This window comes from Gekko japonicus, unplaced genomic scaffold (genome assembly GCF_001447785.1).
Source record: "Gekko japonicus isolate JY-2015 unplaced genomic scaffold, Gekko_japonicus_V1.1 scaffold1733, whole genome shotgun sequence".
NCBI classification, from domain to species: Eukaryota; Metazoa; Chordata; class Lepidosauria; order Squamata; family Gekkonidae; genus Gekko; species Gekko japonicus.
Window position 1 is genome coordinate 346,427 of NW_015161452.1, and position 15,237 is coordinate 361,663.

Here is a 15,237-nt window from a genome sequence, read left to right on the forward strand (position 1 = left end):
TTTTGTATTTGTAAGAAGTTTAATAGTGTTCCTTTCCTTGTATGTTCCTTTCAGATCCCCTTATAGGGGTTTTTTTTAACCTGTGTCTGCAATTACATTGAGCATTTTTATCACCCCAATATGTCATAAAAATGCATATTGCAAGTTCAGAGAAAGACACAGGCAATTTCACAGTTTCAGGACATGACACTGACAATGCAAGCATTTACAGACAATATAATGAGGCAAACTAGATGATACTACATCCCCAAGTCCACCAAAGGGACACGATATCATTTTAGCATTTTTTACTATTAAAATTGCTGCAGGGGCCTGATCCTTCCAGGGCCTGTGGTGCAAGAGGATGATAAGTTGCTGTCCTTCCGCATCATTTTCAGCAGTCCAAATGGTTACCTGTTTTGGTTCTTGAAGATGGCACAGGGAGGACAGGAGCCCCTTGTTCCCTCACACTGATACCCAGCAGAATTGGACCCCTGTGGTGACTTTAAAAGTTAAAAAGGCACAAAAATGATGCCACATTCCTGTGGCAGATTCAGCAGTCCATTGAGGCAAATACCACAGATCTTTCTCGTATTCTCTTCTTCCCAGAAATCAAATCTGACTTTCTGAAAGTTGATTTGCTCAGTGACGGGACACTTGACTAGTAGTCATGTGGATTGGGGAGGCTGTGCTGAAGACCCTAAAATCTAAAAGTGTTTCACTAATTGACATTTTTAGCTATCCTAATAACAGGTTTTAGAAGTGCTTTTGAAGTTCAGACTCTGTCAAACAACTACACTGGAGCTAGCTTTGGACTTTTATGCATTTTGTTTTATTGAAGAAAGAATTTTATAATTTAACAACACCACCAAAATCCTTCCTTATATTATAAAAGAGACTTGGGGTGGCAAGATTTGATGTGCAGCAAAATCAGTTGGCAGCTAGAACTGTCACTCAGAGCGCGCTGGCTGCATTGGCTGGATACATTGTGGGGTACTGCCCACAGAGGCCCTCACCACCATCCCGCCCTCAGTCTGCACAGAGATGCTGGATGAGATGGACCCTCCACCAGCCGCAGGCAGCACGCACGTTTTACCTTCCAATTCACCCAATGGCAGTGGGGAGCCAGGAGGATGGGCCCAGCTGGCCTTGCCGTGGCCTGCTGGCTCCCTCCGGCCCAAGCCCACCTGGCCTGCACCACCGCCTTCCTCCCCAGACTCCAGCCGCAGCCTACTCACACCTCCCTTCAACGGCCGCCCAATCATGTAAGGACTGTGGAGAGCTGGGCCCCATCTGGAGGGAGGTCGAAGAGGGAGACGAGCCAAAAGTGCCGTGGCCTGCCTTGCTATGGGCTCCTCTGTTGCCACCTCCACTCAGCCTGGTCACCAGCACAATAACTCTGATGGGAGGGGAGGGAGGTGTGGTGTCTCTGCTTCGGCGGTGCCTGCCCGTCTTCACTCCCCATTCCCTTCTGAGGACAGTGGGAGGGATGGGTGCCATGGGGCCTCTCCCTCGATGGAGTGCCGCCCATTGCCAGCCCATCTGAGGCTGGTGGGAGGCCTCTGGGAGGGCTGGGTGCCGTGGGACTTCTTGCCCGGTGACACATTCACTGTCGCCAGCCTGTCTTCACTGCCCCCCCCAGCTGAGAGGACAGGGCACCCAGTCTCATCCCTTCTGTCACTGGAGGTGGGGAGAGCCACCACGAAGGAAGTGATGAGGCCAGGTGGTCTGGCCCACCGAGCTCTTGAAGGTGAGGGGGAAGGGATGAGGCTGGTGACTCTGCAGCTGTCACTTGGGGTGGGGAGAGCCACGGCAAGGGAGGGGGCGAAGCTGGGCAGCCTGGCTCGCTGGGGCATCGAACGGGGTGGGGGAGAAACGATGAACCCCATGAGTCTGGCAAAGCCAATGCCATGGGCAGGGAGAACCCCAGTGACAGAAGGGATGAGACTGGGTGCCCTGGCCCAAAAGAGCCTCAAATGGGTGGGAGGGGAGGAGAAACACCAGTGAGTCTGCTGCTGGGGGCAGGGAGAGCTGCAGCGAGAGAAGGGATGAGGCCGGGCATCCTGGGCTGCCGAGGCCTCGAAGGGGGGGAGAGGGACGAGGCCGGACAGCGTCACCCTCAGGGGCCTGAAGCAGGGGGGAGAATGAGGCCTAGCGCCCTGGCCCCCTGCAGCCTCAAACGGGGGGAACGGATGAGCACTACTGACCTGGCCCGCCGGGGCCACAAATGGGGGGGAGTGACGAGGCCTGGCACCCTGGCCTACCGGGGTCTCAGACGGGGGGGGGGGAAGAGACAAGGGGAGCTGCGGCTGGACAGCCTGACTAGAAACCATTGTATTTATTATCACAACAGGCCTTATCCCTAGTCATTAATATTATGAAAAACAAAACTTCACTTGCACACTTCATCTTCACATCTTTCTTCTCCCCAAATTATTACATGATAATGTTTATAAGATTCTCAAACTATCTTAGCTCATTATAATAGATTTACAATATATTATCAAATTAATCTTTGAATTAAATTATTCTGCAAATAATTACGCTCATGCTTCCTGAGGAGGTAGTGGGCTCTCCTTCTTTGGAGGTTTTCAAGCAGAGGCTAGATGGCCATCTGACAGCAATGCAGATTCTGTGAACTTAGGCAGATCATGAGAGGGAGGGCAGGAAGGGTTGCCTCAGTACTTAGTTCTTGTGGCCCTTTCTTACACGCCCAGGGAAATGCTGATTGCCACTTTGGGGTCAGGAAGCAATTTTTCTCTAGGCCAGTTTAGCTGGTGATCCTGGAGGTTTTTTGTCATCTTCTGGGTGTAGAACAGCAGTCACTGTGGGTGTGGAGGGGGAATGTATTTGTGAATTTTCTGGCTTGTGCAGGGGGTTGGACTAGATTAGTGGGTAGTAAGTGGGTTCTCTTGTGCCATTAGCTCGCCCGTCCCCAGCATTGCAGCCGAGGTGGGTGGTGCATCTGTAGCCAGGAAAAACTCTGTTAAATGCAAAACACTCTCTCCTTTCTGTTTCCCTTTCTTACCACCTTTAGGCACCATCTTTCAATAGATATATATAGATATATATATATTGCGTTGGAAAGGGTAAAAATATTCAAATTTTGAGTGGGCAGTTTGCGAGCACTGGGTACTGGCTACTGACCTGGAAGTTGGTCATGGCCCCTCCCCTCCCTTTGGAGCTATATAAGTAGTGAATATTGTATTTTCCCCATTTTATTTTTATTATTACTTAAATTTATATCTTATGAATCTGATCTCTGCTTTAGAACACCAGTGTACAAAGCATACTACTTAAATCCCTTATTGGATTTCTTCATCCAGCAAATAAAATTAATTTAGTCACATAAACATATGTTATTGTAGGTAATGTTCCAACCATATGTGTTTGACTGATAGCACTTCAGTCTTGCTCAGTGCTCAAACACGTTATATAATAGTAAATGCGTGAACACAAAATAACTTCCATTAAATAACCAGGACTATGCCCCACACATCTTAGATGAGGAATAAAAGCCCAAAAGATTTGACTTTTCAGCACACTTGATCTCTTGTACCTTTAATTTTAATTTCTACATATATGTTTTGGACCTGTGTCCTGCCATTAGTGCTGCTATGCCAGCTCTGGGAGAGGGGGAAGAGGTTGCAACACCACAGAGGTATAAATTGAAGTAGAGAATTGTTCTCTCAACCCCTAGTGGAGCACTCTAAGACATCTACCCTGGTGACTTCCACACATGTTACCTTCCCTGCATTTAATGCTGTTGTAAAGTGGGTATTTTTCCAGCTTCTCCTTAGCATCATCCACCTCCCTGGTTTTTGTCTAATATTTCTCAAGCCCACTTTGCTCAGAAGTTTGGGGGAAGATTGCAGTAAAGCCTGGATGGTTACTGTAGCCAATTTACATAATTCTGTTCCTGTTAGGTCTATTTCCTTTCCTGGGCCACTGGAGAGACTTTTAATTATTTTGGGGGGGAGGGAATCAACACTAGAATATTGTTTTATGAATATACCATTGCAACAACATATGTAACAGGTTCTCTGAATTCCCAGCTTTCATTTTGTTAAAAAATGCAAGTCTCTAACCCTTCTTTGCCAATATATAAGGGGAAAGGCATATCTCCACAACAGAGGTATGCTGCTACCATAAGGCATGTGTAAGTCTAACTATAGATGGACAGAATCTAGCAAAACGTCTTTTCATTCATCCCATGTACACATGTATACAGCTGTATTGGAATGCAGAAGGTATTTCAAATTCAGAAACTTTTCAAATATTCTTCTATGAGAAAGGTGGCCCACAAAATGTAGCAAACCACAATGTGGTTCACATTTGAGAGAGAATTGGTGAAGGCAGTTGAGCACATGCATATATTGGATTTGGGCAAAAGAATAAAAACCAAAACTGTTCAAAGTAGCCTTACATATTTTTAGTTGACCACAATGAGTTGTGATTGAAATGTGTTGTGAATAATAGTGGTTCAAAGGAAGCTAAAACTTTCATATATTTTTAGATGTAAACCATCTTAGAACATAACTTTTATGGAAGGCCTTTTTAAAATTATGAACAATATTTAGAAAGAAATATTAAGTATTCTGCATATCTGTTGAAGGCAACATTCATTTTCATTTTCAAGAGTTTTACATGATTAATATTATGCTGAATGAACTGGACTTGTTATAGAAGCTGTGTGACACAAATTACGTTTTTCTTACTTGCTTAATTCAAGTAACGATATTTTAACTGTGTTTACTCTGTTTTTGGCAGCCAATTAAATCAATGTATTGTCTTTTACTAATACTAAAAACTAATTAAAGCTGTCAATTAAGTGTTCATATTTGCATATACTTACTACAAAGTGCTGGATATTTCTAGCTCCAACTGAAGTGACATTTTCATTTGATGTGGGAAATGGGCCAAACGATATCACTGTGAAGTCACCCAGTCCCTTAAATGACAACCGATGGCACTATGTGAAGGCTGAAAGAAATGTCAAAGAGGCATCATTGCAAATAGATCAGCTACCTCAAAGGACTCGTGCAGCTTCATCTGATGGACATATCCGTTTGCAGCTCAACAGTCAGCTCTTTGTTGGTAAGCTTACTTTTATTTGTGTTTCCTGATCACTGTCCATGTAAAATGGCCATTAGAAATATAAACACTAGTAGAACTTGCACATACCAGTAAAAGAATGTAAGATTTGTAGATATATTTCTGATGAATTTGTAGAAGTATTTCTGAGATTTCAGGGACTTCTTTTTGCTGTCGAGAATTAATGGCCTCCCACTAGATTTATTTTTAAATTCAGGTATTTAATGCTAGAAGAAACTGATGGGGTGTCATTAACCGCAATAAGGGCTGCCAGCCTTCAGGTGGTGGCTGGAGATCTCCCACTATTACGACTGATCTCTAGGCGACAGAGGTCAACTCACCTGGAGTAAATGGCCACTTTGGAAGGTGGATTCTACGGCATTATGCTCTGCTGAAACTTCTCCCCAAACCCTGCTCTCCTCAGGCTCCACCCCTAAAATTTCCAGGTATTTCTCAACCTGGAGCTGGCAGCCTTATGCCACAATGTGGGCTAAAAAGGAACAACTAACAAAAGTAGGCAACAAGTGGAAATCTGCGATCTTATATTGCATCGCCTGGTATACTTCCACATTCCAGCTAAGTTTTGTGTCTAGCTTGCAAAGGGAGCTTTAACTCTCAGAAGCTCATACCCTGAAAATCTTGTTGGTCTCTAAGGTGCTACTGGACTCAAATATATGTTCTTCAGACAGCTTTCTCCTTATGGCACCCTCTGTGTTAGTGTTGTCCATAAGGCAACAGTTTAGATCAGAGGTTCTTCCAAAGGCAGACCTAGTTCTCTGGAGATAGATCAAGATGGGTAGCCATGTCAGATTCTTTGCAGCAGTAGAAAAGAGCAAGAGTCCAGTAGCACCTTAAAGACTAACAATATATGTGGTGGGGTATGACCTTTCATGGCTCGCTGCTCACTTCTGTATCTGAAGAAGTGAGCAGTGACTCACGAAAGCTCATACTGTGCCACATGTTTTGTTAGTCTTTAAGGTGCTACTGGACTCTTGCTCTTTTCTACTAGTTCTCTGGAACAGCCTACCAGTCTGGAGGCAGAGGGCACCTTCACTTGCTGCATTTAATAAGGTATGTCAAACAGCTTTATTTCAGAGTCTATTTGGTAGAGTGTAAATTGTTTTGACAGAGTTGGCTGTGTTTTTTTAATTTATGCATTTTTAAATTTGATAATGGATTGTTATGTTATTTGGTGTCCTTCAGACCAGTTTGTACATTGTTGGCTGCCTTGAGTCGAAGGAGAAAATGCAGGATAAAAATGTTTTAAATAAATAATACAGGAATAACAATTTTTGTAAACTTCCTTTTATATGTGTTAATTTCAGGAATGTTCAGTAAGGTTTTGGCATAGACACTGCTTTACAGGATGATTGTGGCAATTATTACAATGGAATTTGAGCTGATATATTATTTAAAATATTATTTCAAGTTTTCTATATATTTTTTCCAACTGGGAGGTGTGGGGGGACTTTGCTTTCTTTCTAGTTCTTCTAAAATAATTTTCCTTGGTTTGTTTTGCACAGTTTTTAAAGGATTTTGAAAGGTTTGCTTCTCTTCACTTGTTTTGGAATTTTTAGGTGCTTTGCATTTCAATTTTTTAAAGGTTTGCGTTTGGAGGAGGTTCAAGTATTACTGTTTTAAACAGTTGTCATTTGGTATTCATCTGATTCTGGTTTTGTAGTTGTTCATCTTCCATCTTCGATGCAGCCCCACACTGGGACTTGCACCTGCGCAGGCCAGCCACTAACAGATTTCTTCCAGCTAAGAAGCCCTCTGAGGAGCAACATCCCCCTCTAGAGGTGACACAAATGGCTTTTCTCGCCTAAACCATCACATGCTTCGGAAGCTGTGCACCCACTTTCCCTCAGTTACCATTTTGCCGCCACCTGGATAGGAGCTTCCCTGCATAGCTGTTCTGTTTTGACTGTGCATTCACCAAACTCGGTGCTCCTTTTTTTGGCTCTTCCCCCCCCCTTCTCTGTTCCCCTGTGACTAGCTCTCAAGCCTCGAAGGGCCCTGGAAGGGGGGAATGCCCAACAGACCAGGATGGCGACAGGGGGCCAGTCGGCGGCCGGCACCCAGGGTCATGACAGGGTCCCATTGGTGGACATCTGCAACATGGTCAGCAGAAGATACATTTGTTAAGTATTATGTATTGGACCTACAAGTGAGGAAGGATGGGCAAGGCAGTCATCCAGTTACATTTCCAGTGAGAGCCTCACCCCGCCACCCTCACTGAGTAGCTTGATAATATCCCAGTGTCAGGCTTCACAGAAGATGGAAAAAGAAACAGAGATGCACTTACCAGTAACTGTTGTTCATTGATGTCTTCTGAGCAGACACACATTTCCTCCCTCTTGCCCCACTGTGAGCCCTCACTTACTGCACTTATTTACTATGTGTTTGCTTGCAGTGGCCTGACAGGAACTGAGGGAAAGGGGGTGCCCCACCTCCGAAGCACATGATAGTTTAGGCGAGAAAAAGCAGTTTGTGGCAGCTCCAGAGGGGGAGGGGCACCCCTCAGAGGGCTTTGTAGTTGAAAGAAATCTGTCTGTGGCTGGCCTGCACAGGCACAGTCTCATTGTGTGTCTGCACAGAAGACATAGATGAACAACAGTTACAGGTAAGTGCAACTCTGTTTTTTAAAGATCTTTTTTGTTGTTGTTTGGGAGGAATGGTTTCATAAAATCTTGGGGTGTTCCTGTTGGTATTTTAAAAATAAATTGTTGCAGCAGTTTCTGAAGGAAATTCTGAGTAGGTTTAATAACACAGACGGCAACCAGTAACAATTGGTTTGGCTTGGATTTTCTGGTTCTGCTGGGCTTGCCACAGTGGACCATGACTATGCTAGGATCCTCTCATTTGGCATTGGTTCTATTGGTTTTGTTGGTTCTGTCTGCATTTTGAGGCTTTTGGCTCTTGTGTGTTCGGCTACTGGCTTTTTTGCCCTGGAAAAAGCATGGATTTCTCCCCCAAAAAAGAAGCAATGGAGACAAATAGAATGGCTGGGGATACCTTGCTCAGAGAAAATGGACCCCTTGATGCAATTCACTTGAAACTTCAGAAGTGAGACAGGTGGCAACTATAGATAGGTGGGGTTTTTTTAATCAATAGTGATACCACACTTGTTAAATGCCTTTTCCCTTGAGGCTTACCTGGAATCTGTTGCTTTCTTATAGGTTCCAGGTCAAAAGGGTTTCTGTTCACCCAGGCTTTTAATTAAGAGTTGATTTTTAGGAAGGTTGGTTGCAGCGAGGCAACACAAACATGGCTGAGCTTTGCTCCTCAGCCACACCAGCTTCCTCACTGACTGAAGGCATTCCCCAGCAGTGGAGAAACCTCTGGCCTTCAGGGAGAAGGTCCAGAGTGAGGGGCTTAATCCTGGCACTTTGCAAACAGTAGTGAGTGTGAAAAGTATGCATACGGAGAGTGATTTCAGCTAAGCATACCTTTATTTAGTCAGGAACAAAGACACCTTAACCGGCTCGCAGGCTGGCTTATATTCCCTCAGAGAAACCCACCACCAAACACGCCCCCACTCCCGATAGGCTATTTACAATGCCCAAGAGACCTATTGGCCTCTTGGCCTGGGACCTAGCCCTTTCATTGGGCCTGGCTAGGATCCTACTGGCCCATTGTCTTTTGGCATGAAGCTAGTGGTGTTTGTGCCTGGGCAAGTCCAGGCATGCCCGGCCCTGACAGGGCCTGATACACTACAGAGTGGGTGCTTTTTCAATTTGCCTCAAGTACTCAGCGGAATGAAGAGGCTCATGGCGACATGAGTCTGAGCTGTCACTTCCAACAAGGGAGGTTAGAAACTTGAGAAACTTGAGAAACTGAGTACCTGATATCTACAGGAGAGAAAGCATATCCTAATGTACTCAACATTAAGCATAAGCCCACAAAAACTCAGAAGCTAAAACTAATCAGCAGGAGGTTTTCCCCCAGCCAAGTTCTAGCAGCTAACAAAAGAGAATCTCAGCAGGAGTGAAGGCACACTGGTCTAGCAAGAACGATCACTTTTTGAGCTTTTGTTTGCATCTTTCATAGTCTCCTGTCCTTTCTTAGTGACTAGGGAACTCTAAAAACTTAAAGGAACCTTATCTACCATGTGAATAAAAGACTGCACTGCCTTTGCAGCCCTGTAATATGCTTAATGTACCTGGCTCTTTCATTTCCTAACACGTTCAACCCTGGTTTTCTTTTCACCTCTTATTTATCACCCACAAACCCTTTAGCGCACCAAGACTATTTGGAACACAACCTTTGCATTGTACTAAATTTTTGATATTTTTTCTTGCGTGTGTTTTTTTTGGCCTCGTCACTTGGGTGTTATGTCTGGGCTTTCATCTTCAGCTCACTAACCTCCTAATGTTCTTAAATTCACTTAGCTTCTTCAACTATTGTCGATCTTCCCCTTATTCTGTGGAACCTCTCTACAAACCAGCACACTCAACTCTGCCCCACTTTCAATGCACTCATTTTTTTCACATCTTCCCCCCCTTTTTTTGGGAATTTAAGGCTTGCAATGCACTCAATTTTTCTGAGAAGTGAAACCCAAGGACTGTTTTACCCATGGTTGAAATTTACATCTATCACATAGGGAGAACTCCAAGAACACTGGATACTGCATCAGTACTGTTCCTCTGTTGCATTTCCTCTCCCCCTCAGTACCTACTAGTTTCTACAGCACTTGGTGCTATTTAACTGATAAGAAGTTTGGGGAGAGAGGCGTATCACAGAGTGAGCATTAGAAAAAAAACTGAGAAAGGTTCCTAGAACTGGTACTGGCTTGGGGAAAAAATAGATATAACTTCATCCAACAATAGGCTGTATCCACTGATCTACTTAAGTTTGTCTTTTGGTGGAGAATAAAATCAAAGCCTTAAGAGTTGATTTAGTACCAACAAACTGAAAATTGTATAGCTTTGATTAGAGTAACTGTTTAGAGTAGCTGTCTAATCTACCAAAAATGTCTAGAGCTTCCCTCCAAACAGCCACAGGCTCTTTAGGGACCCTCAAACCAGCCACAACTAATTTACCTCCCACAGCAATGAAAGATCTTCAGGTCTTGATACAAGAAACAATTAAAAAATGATAACAGAAGTATTTGATCCAATTAAAGAAACAATGAAAGAGATGTCCCAACAACTAACAAGTAGAATGGATGAGATACAAAAGCAGTTGTCAGAAAATGCTCAGAAGATAGCTGAATTTAATAACATAATTACAAAGACTGAAGAGAAGACAGAACAAATAGAAGCTAAACTATATAAAATTGATTCCAGACAAAATGCTTTCGAACAAGACCTTATAAGAATACAACTGGATAAAGCAGCACTCATTTTAAGGTTCCAAAACATCCCAGAAGAAAAGGATGAAGACCTGAAGAGGAAGATGGCACAAATTATTGTGAATACACTGAAACTGAGGATCATGAGAAAGTTCTAGATGAATCAGACATCATATTCAGGAGGAGCTCAACACGTGTTAGAAAAAATCAACTCCCAAGAGAGGTACATTTTCATTTTCACAGGGGAACATTAAGAGAAAAAATCCTAAAAATTTCAAATAAAACACCTCTTTATTTAGAGAATACAGAAATAAAAATATTAGAAGAAATCCCCTGGAGAATTAGAAAAAAGAAGAAGGGAATATCAGGAACTGATGACAATTTTGAGAAAGAATGAAATCTCGTATAGATGGTTACTCCCAGAATGTCTGACTTTTGTCCACAAAGGGAAAAGAATTAAAATCAATTTGATCTTTAAAGTAGAAAATTCCCTCCAAAAGCACGGAATAGAGCTTGGAAGGGAAGAGGGAAACCAAGAACTCAAAGAAGAAGAAGAAGAAGAAGAGAAAGGATAATATTAATTTTAGGGAGCCTCAACAACAAGCACCGAGACAGCACCTAGTTCTGAGGGAAAATTGACATTAAAGAAAACCCCAAAGATCCCGACTTCAAAGATATATACAAGGAAACAAAAGAGAGAATAACAAGAGAAGGAACCACAGACTGAACTTCAATACAAGTAAGAAAAAAATAAGAATAATTTCAATAAATGTTAATGGCCTAAATGCACCTCAGAAAAGACAAAGGAGCTTCCATCAACTCAAAAAAATTAACTTCGATATTATCTGTCTTCAAGAGACACATATAAAAGTGGCAGACCAAAAACATCTCCAAATGAAAAACTTTGGTAAAATGTTTATTGCCGCTGATAAGGATAAAAAGAAAAGAGGTGTAGCAACGTATGTTAAAGAACTTCTTCAACCAGAGTTACTATATGCTTCAGAAGATGGAAGAATCCTCCTAGTCCAAATACAAAGACAACTGAAAAAGGTGTGCCTAATAAACATTTACGCTCCAAATCAACACCAAGAGAAATTTTACAAAACATTATGAGAACTGATTGCTAGTTTTGACCATGATGAACTTTGTATAATTGAAGACTTTAATGCGGTCTTTGACAAAACCCTAGATAGAAAACCGAACAGGAACAAAATGAAACACAGCCAAGTACTCCAGTATTCTATAAATTAATGGAAGAAAACAAAGCTATAGATGCATGGAAGGCGAAAAACCCCAATAAACAAGGTTACACATTTTACTCAACAAGACACAATGCTTGGTCAAGAATAGACATGTCTTGGATCTCTGCCACAATGACTAACGACATAATAGAGGCAGAAATACTTCCCGATACATTTACCGATCATAATCGCATCACTCTTAAACTACAGGATATAAAAAAAAAACAACAACACAACCAGATGGACACTAAACACAAATATTTTTAAAAATGAAAGATTTCTGAAACAGACTAAGAAAGAATTTCAAGCTTTCTTTCAAATTAATATTCAAGGCGAAACCCCAATGACAACTGTTTGGGATAACTTTGAAGCCTTTGCAAGAGGACATGATTAAAGAAGCAGCATTTCTTAAAAAGCAAAGGTAAGCAAAATATCTACAAATTCAAATCCAGATTAAGCAACAAGAAGAAAAGATGAAATAAGATACACTAAATGAGCAGAAAAAGCTCAAACTTAAACTCTTACAACATCAAATGAATTACCTTTTGACGCAAGAAATGGGGGGGAAATTATGGTATGCCAAACAAACTTCTTTGAGAACACGAATAAACCTACTAGATGGCTAGCTTACAAACTGAGTAAAGAAAAAGAAAAAAGATACATAAAAATACTTAAAAACGAGTTAGGTGAAAAGAAAAACAAACTAGATGATTTGAAAAGAGTTGTTGAAACATACTATCAAAACCTTTATAAAAACACAGAAGCAACACAACAACAAATTAAAAACTACCTGAAAACTCATAAGCCAAAAATCTTTACAGAAGACCAGAGAAAAATACTAAATCAACAAATAAAAATTATGGACATTATAGAAGCTTTGAAAAAACAAAAATAGGGAAAACACCTGGTCCACATGAGCTACCCTCAGAATTTTATTCGGCCTTTGAGGACCAATTGGCGGAACCATTAAAATTGGTATGTCAGAATGTAGCCTCAAACGAAGAAATACCAGAAACATGGAAAGAAGCCTTAATAACATTAATACATAAACAAAACGTAGATAAAACAGAAATTTCCTTTTTAAACGTAGATTACAAAATTTATGCTTCCATCTTAGCAATTAGAATGAAAAGGGTTCTGTCACAGACTATACATGTAGAACAAGTGGGTTTCCTGCCCAAAAGACAACGGCACCATAATGTGAGGATGGTACTGAATGTCTTAGAATACTATGAAGCCCATCCAGAAAAACAAAATGCCCTAATTTTCCTTGACGCTGAAAAAGCATTCGATAACATCAGCTGGAATTCTTTGCTCGGACTCCTATCAAACTCACAACCAGGGTCAAATTTCGACAAAATGGTTTGAATAATTTATAAGAAACAGCAATCCAAAATATGCATTAATGGAGACTTATCCCAAATGGTGAAGATAAATAAAGGAACTAGTCAAGGATGTCCCCTGTCAGCACTATTATTTATCTTCATTCTTGAAACCTTCACTAATCAAATCAGAGCAGAGAACCAAATAAGAGGCTTGAGACTAAAAGGAGAAGAATATAAACTATTGGCCTTCACAGACGACTTGGACTTTATCCTTGAAAACCCGACAAACTCCATTAATAAATTGATATCGACCTTACAAGACTATGGAGAGGTGGCAGGTTTCAAAATTAACTATAAAAAACCAAAAATGTTAGTCAAAAATATGACAAACACGCAAGCCTCCCACCTACAGGAACTTACTGATTTTGAGATACAAAAGAAGGTCAAATAGCTAGAAATAAATGTAACAAATAAATGCAGCTCGTTAATGGAAAATAACTACAAGGAGTTATTAAAAGAGATAAAGAAGGACTTAGAAAAATGGAAAGATCTTCAGATATCTTTAATGGGAAGGATAGCCACCATTAAAATGAATATACTTCCAAAGCTCATATTTCTTTTCCAAACAATCCCAATAATACAAAATTAAAGCTACTTTAAGGAACTCGATAAAATTACAACTCGGTTCATCTGGCAAGGAAAAAAGCCAAGAATCAAACTTAAAGTGATCCAAGATGTCAAGACTAGAGGTGGCTTTGCTCTTCCAAATTGGTCCTTATACTACAGAGCAGCATATATAACTTAGTTCTAGAAGATACAATGCATGATGAAACAGTTAGGAGAGTCATGATAAAATGGGCACAAAATCTGGGCCACAATATAGAATTAGACCAGTGGTCGCAAATTTGGAAAAGACACTTAAAAATTACAAGAGCAATAATGTATAAAGAAAATATATACAAAATACTCCACAGATGTTATGTTACCCCTGATATCTTGTCAAAAATTGACCCAAAATGTCCTAATACCTGTTGGAAATGTCAAACTAAAGTAGGGTCGTTCTTCCATATGCGGTGACAATGTGAAAAAGCTATACTATATGCCAAACACTGGAAGAGAACAGAACTACCAATTAAAAGTGAAACTATTAACAGAATACTGGAAATAGCAGAAATGGATAAACTTTCATTATTTTTGAAAAACCAAACAGAAAAGGTATTTGAGAATACTTGGTCAACATTTTATATTTGGATTGGAAACTATAACAACTTAAAAGTGGCATATAATTAAAACTTGAGGAAAGATTAATAAAAACTCTATTATCCTGTAAAAGTGATATGGATATGTAACGAATAATGTGGATAAGACAAAACTATTAGATAAGATTTGGAATGTTCACCCCATGCTTTTATATATGTCTGTTTGTCTTTGCATATGCAATAAAGATTTTTTTAAAAAAAGAGTTTTTTTTAAAGTACTAGTTTAGTCTGTAAACACTTATTTTAACCTGTCAGTGGTTTGTTCTTATGGTCAATGTTTTATGCTGAGCTGGGGCATTTTTAATTATGGATTTTAATATCACTTGATGCTTTTTTTTTATTAATTTTATTGTGTAGACTGCCTCTGGAGGCTTCCTGGAGAGGCAGCATAAAAATATAAATATAAAGTATAAAAATATAAATTAAAAAAAAACAAAAAAACTGACTGAATGAGGACAACAAACAAATGTTTATTACTATCCCCACCACCAAGAAGTATATATTTTAGCTCCTGAACAACAATTATCCCTGTCAGCTCCTTCAGGTTCTCCCTTTTTAAGCAAAATGTTGTGGTCACCAAGATTCATGTTCTGTATATGGGCAAATAATCAATATTTCTATGATTACATAGCTTTTTAAAATAGTGAGTTGGTGTTATTTTACACTACTTCCCCTATGATTGATTTTATGATTGTGAAGCTTCTTCATATTTAATCATCTCTCTTACCCATGCCACACTGTAGCATGGATATTTCAACAGTTTATTGGTTCTTATTTGAATTTTATTTCAGTCTTTTTTATAGCTTGGCTACTATGTGCTTTAATGTGTACACATATGCATATAGATAGAGAAATATGTAAATAGCTGTCTCCTGAAATGACAATTCTACCCTTTTTACTTTGCACTTTACTTTTTACTGCCTAGAGACACACCAGTGCCTTTGTCCTGTTCTTTAAGATACTTGGAATAAATTGAAACATTATATATTGTAAATTCAGCAGCCACAGTCCTTCAAAGATCTGTGTCATTATTCTTTCAAGTAGTT

At 40.5% G+C, this 15,237-nt stretch overlaps 1 protein-coding gene across 1 annotated transcript in view; it reads left to right on the top strand.

Moving 5' to 3' along the window:
* CNTNAP4 (contactin associated protein-like 4) overlaps positions 1-15,237 on the top strand; it is a gene marked incomplete at its 3' end in the record, with an annotated part of 332,294 nt that overhangs the window by 284,527 nt on the left and 32,530 nt on the right. The window contains exon 17 of the mRNA XM_015429079.1: positions 4,858-5,076. Coding sequence (XP_015284565.1) covers positions 4,858-5,076 — 219 coding nt within the window. The remainder of the gene's footprint in view (positions 1-4,857; positions 5,077-15,237) is intronic.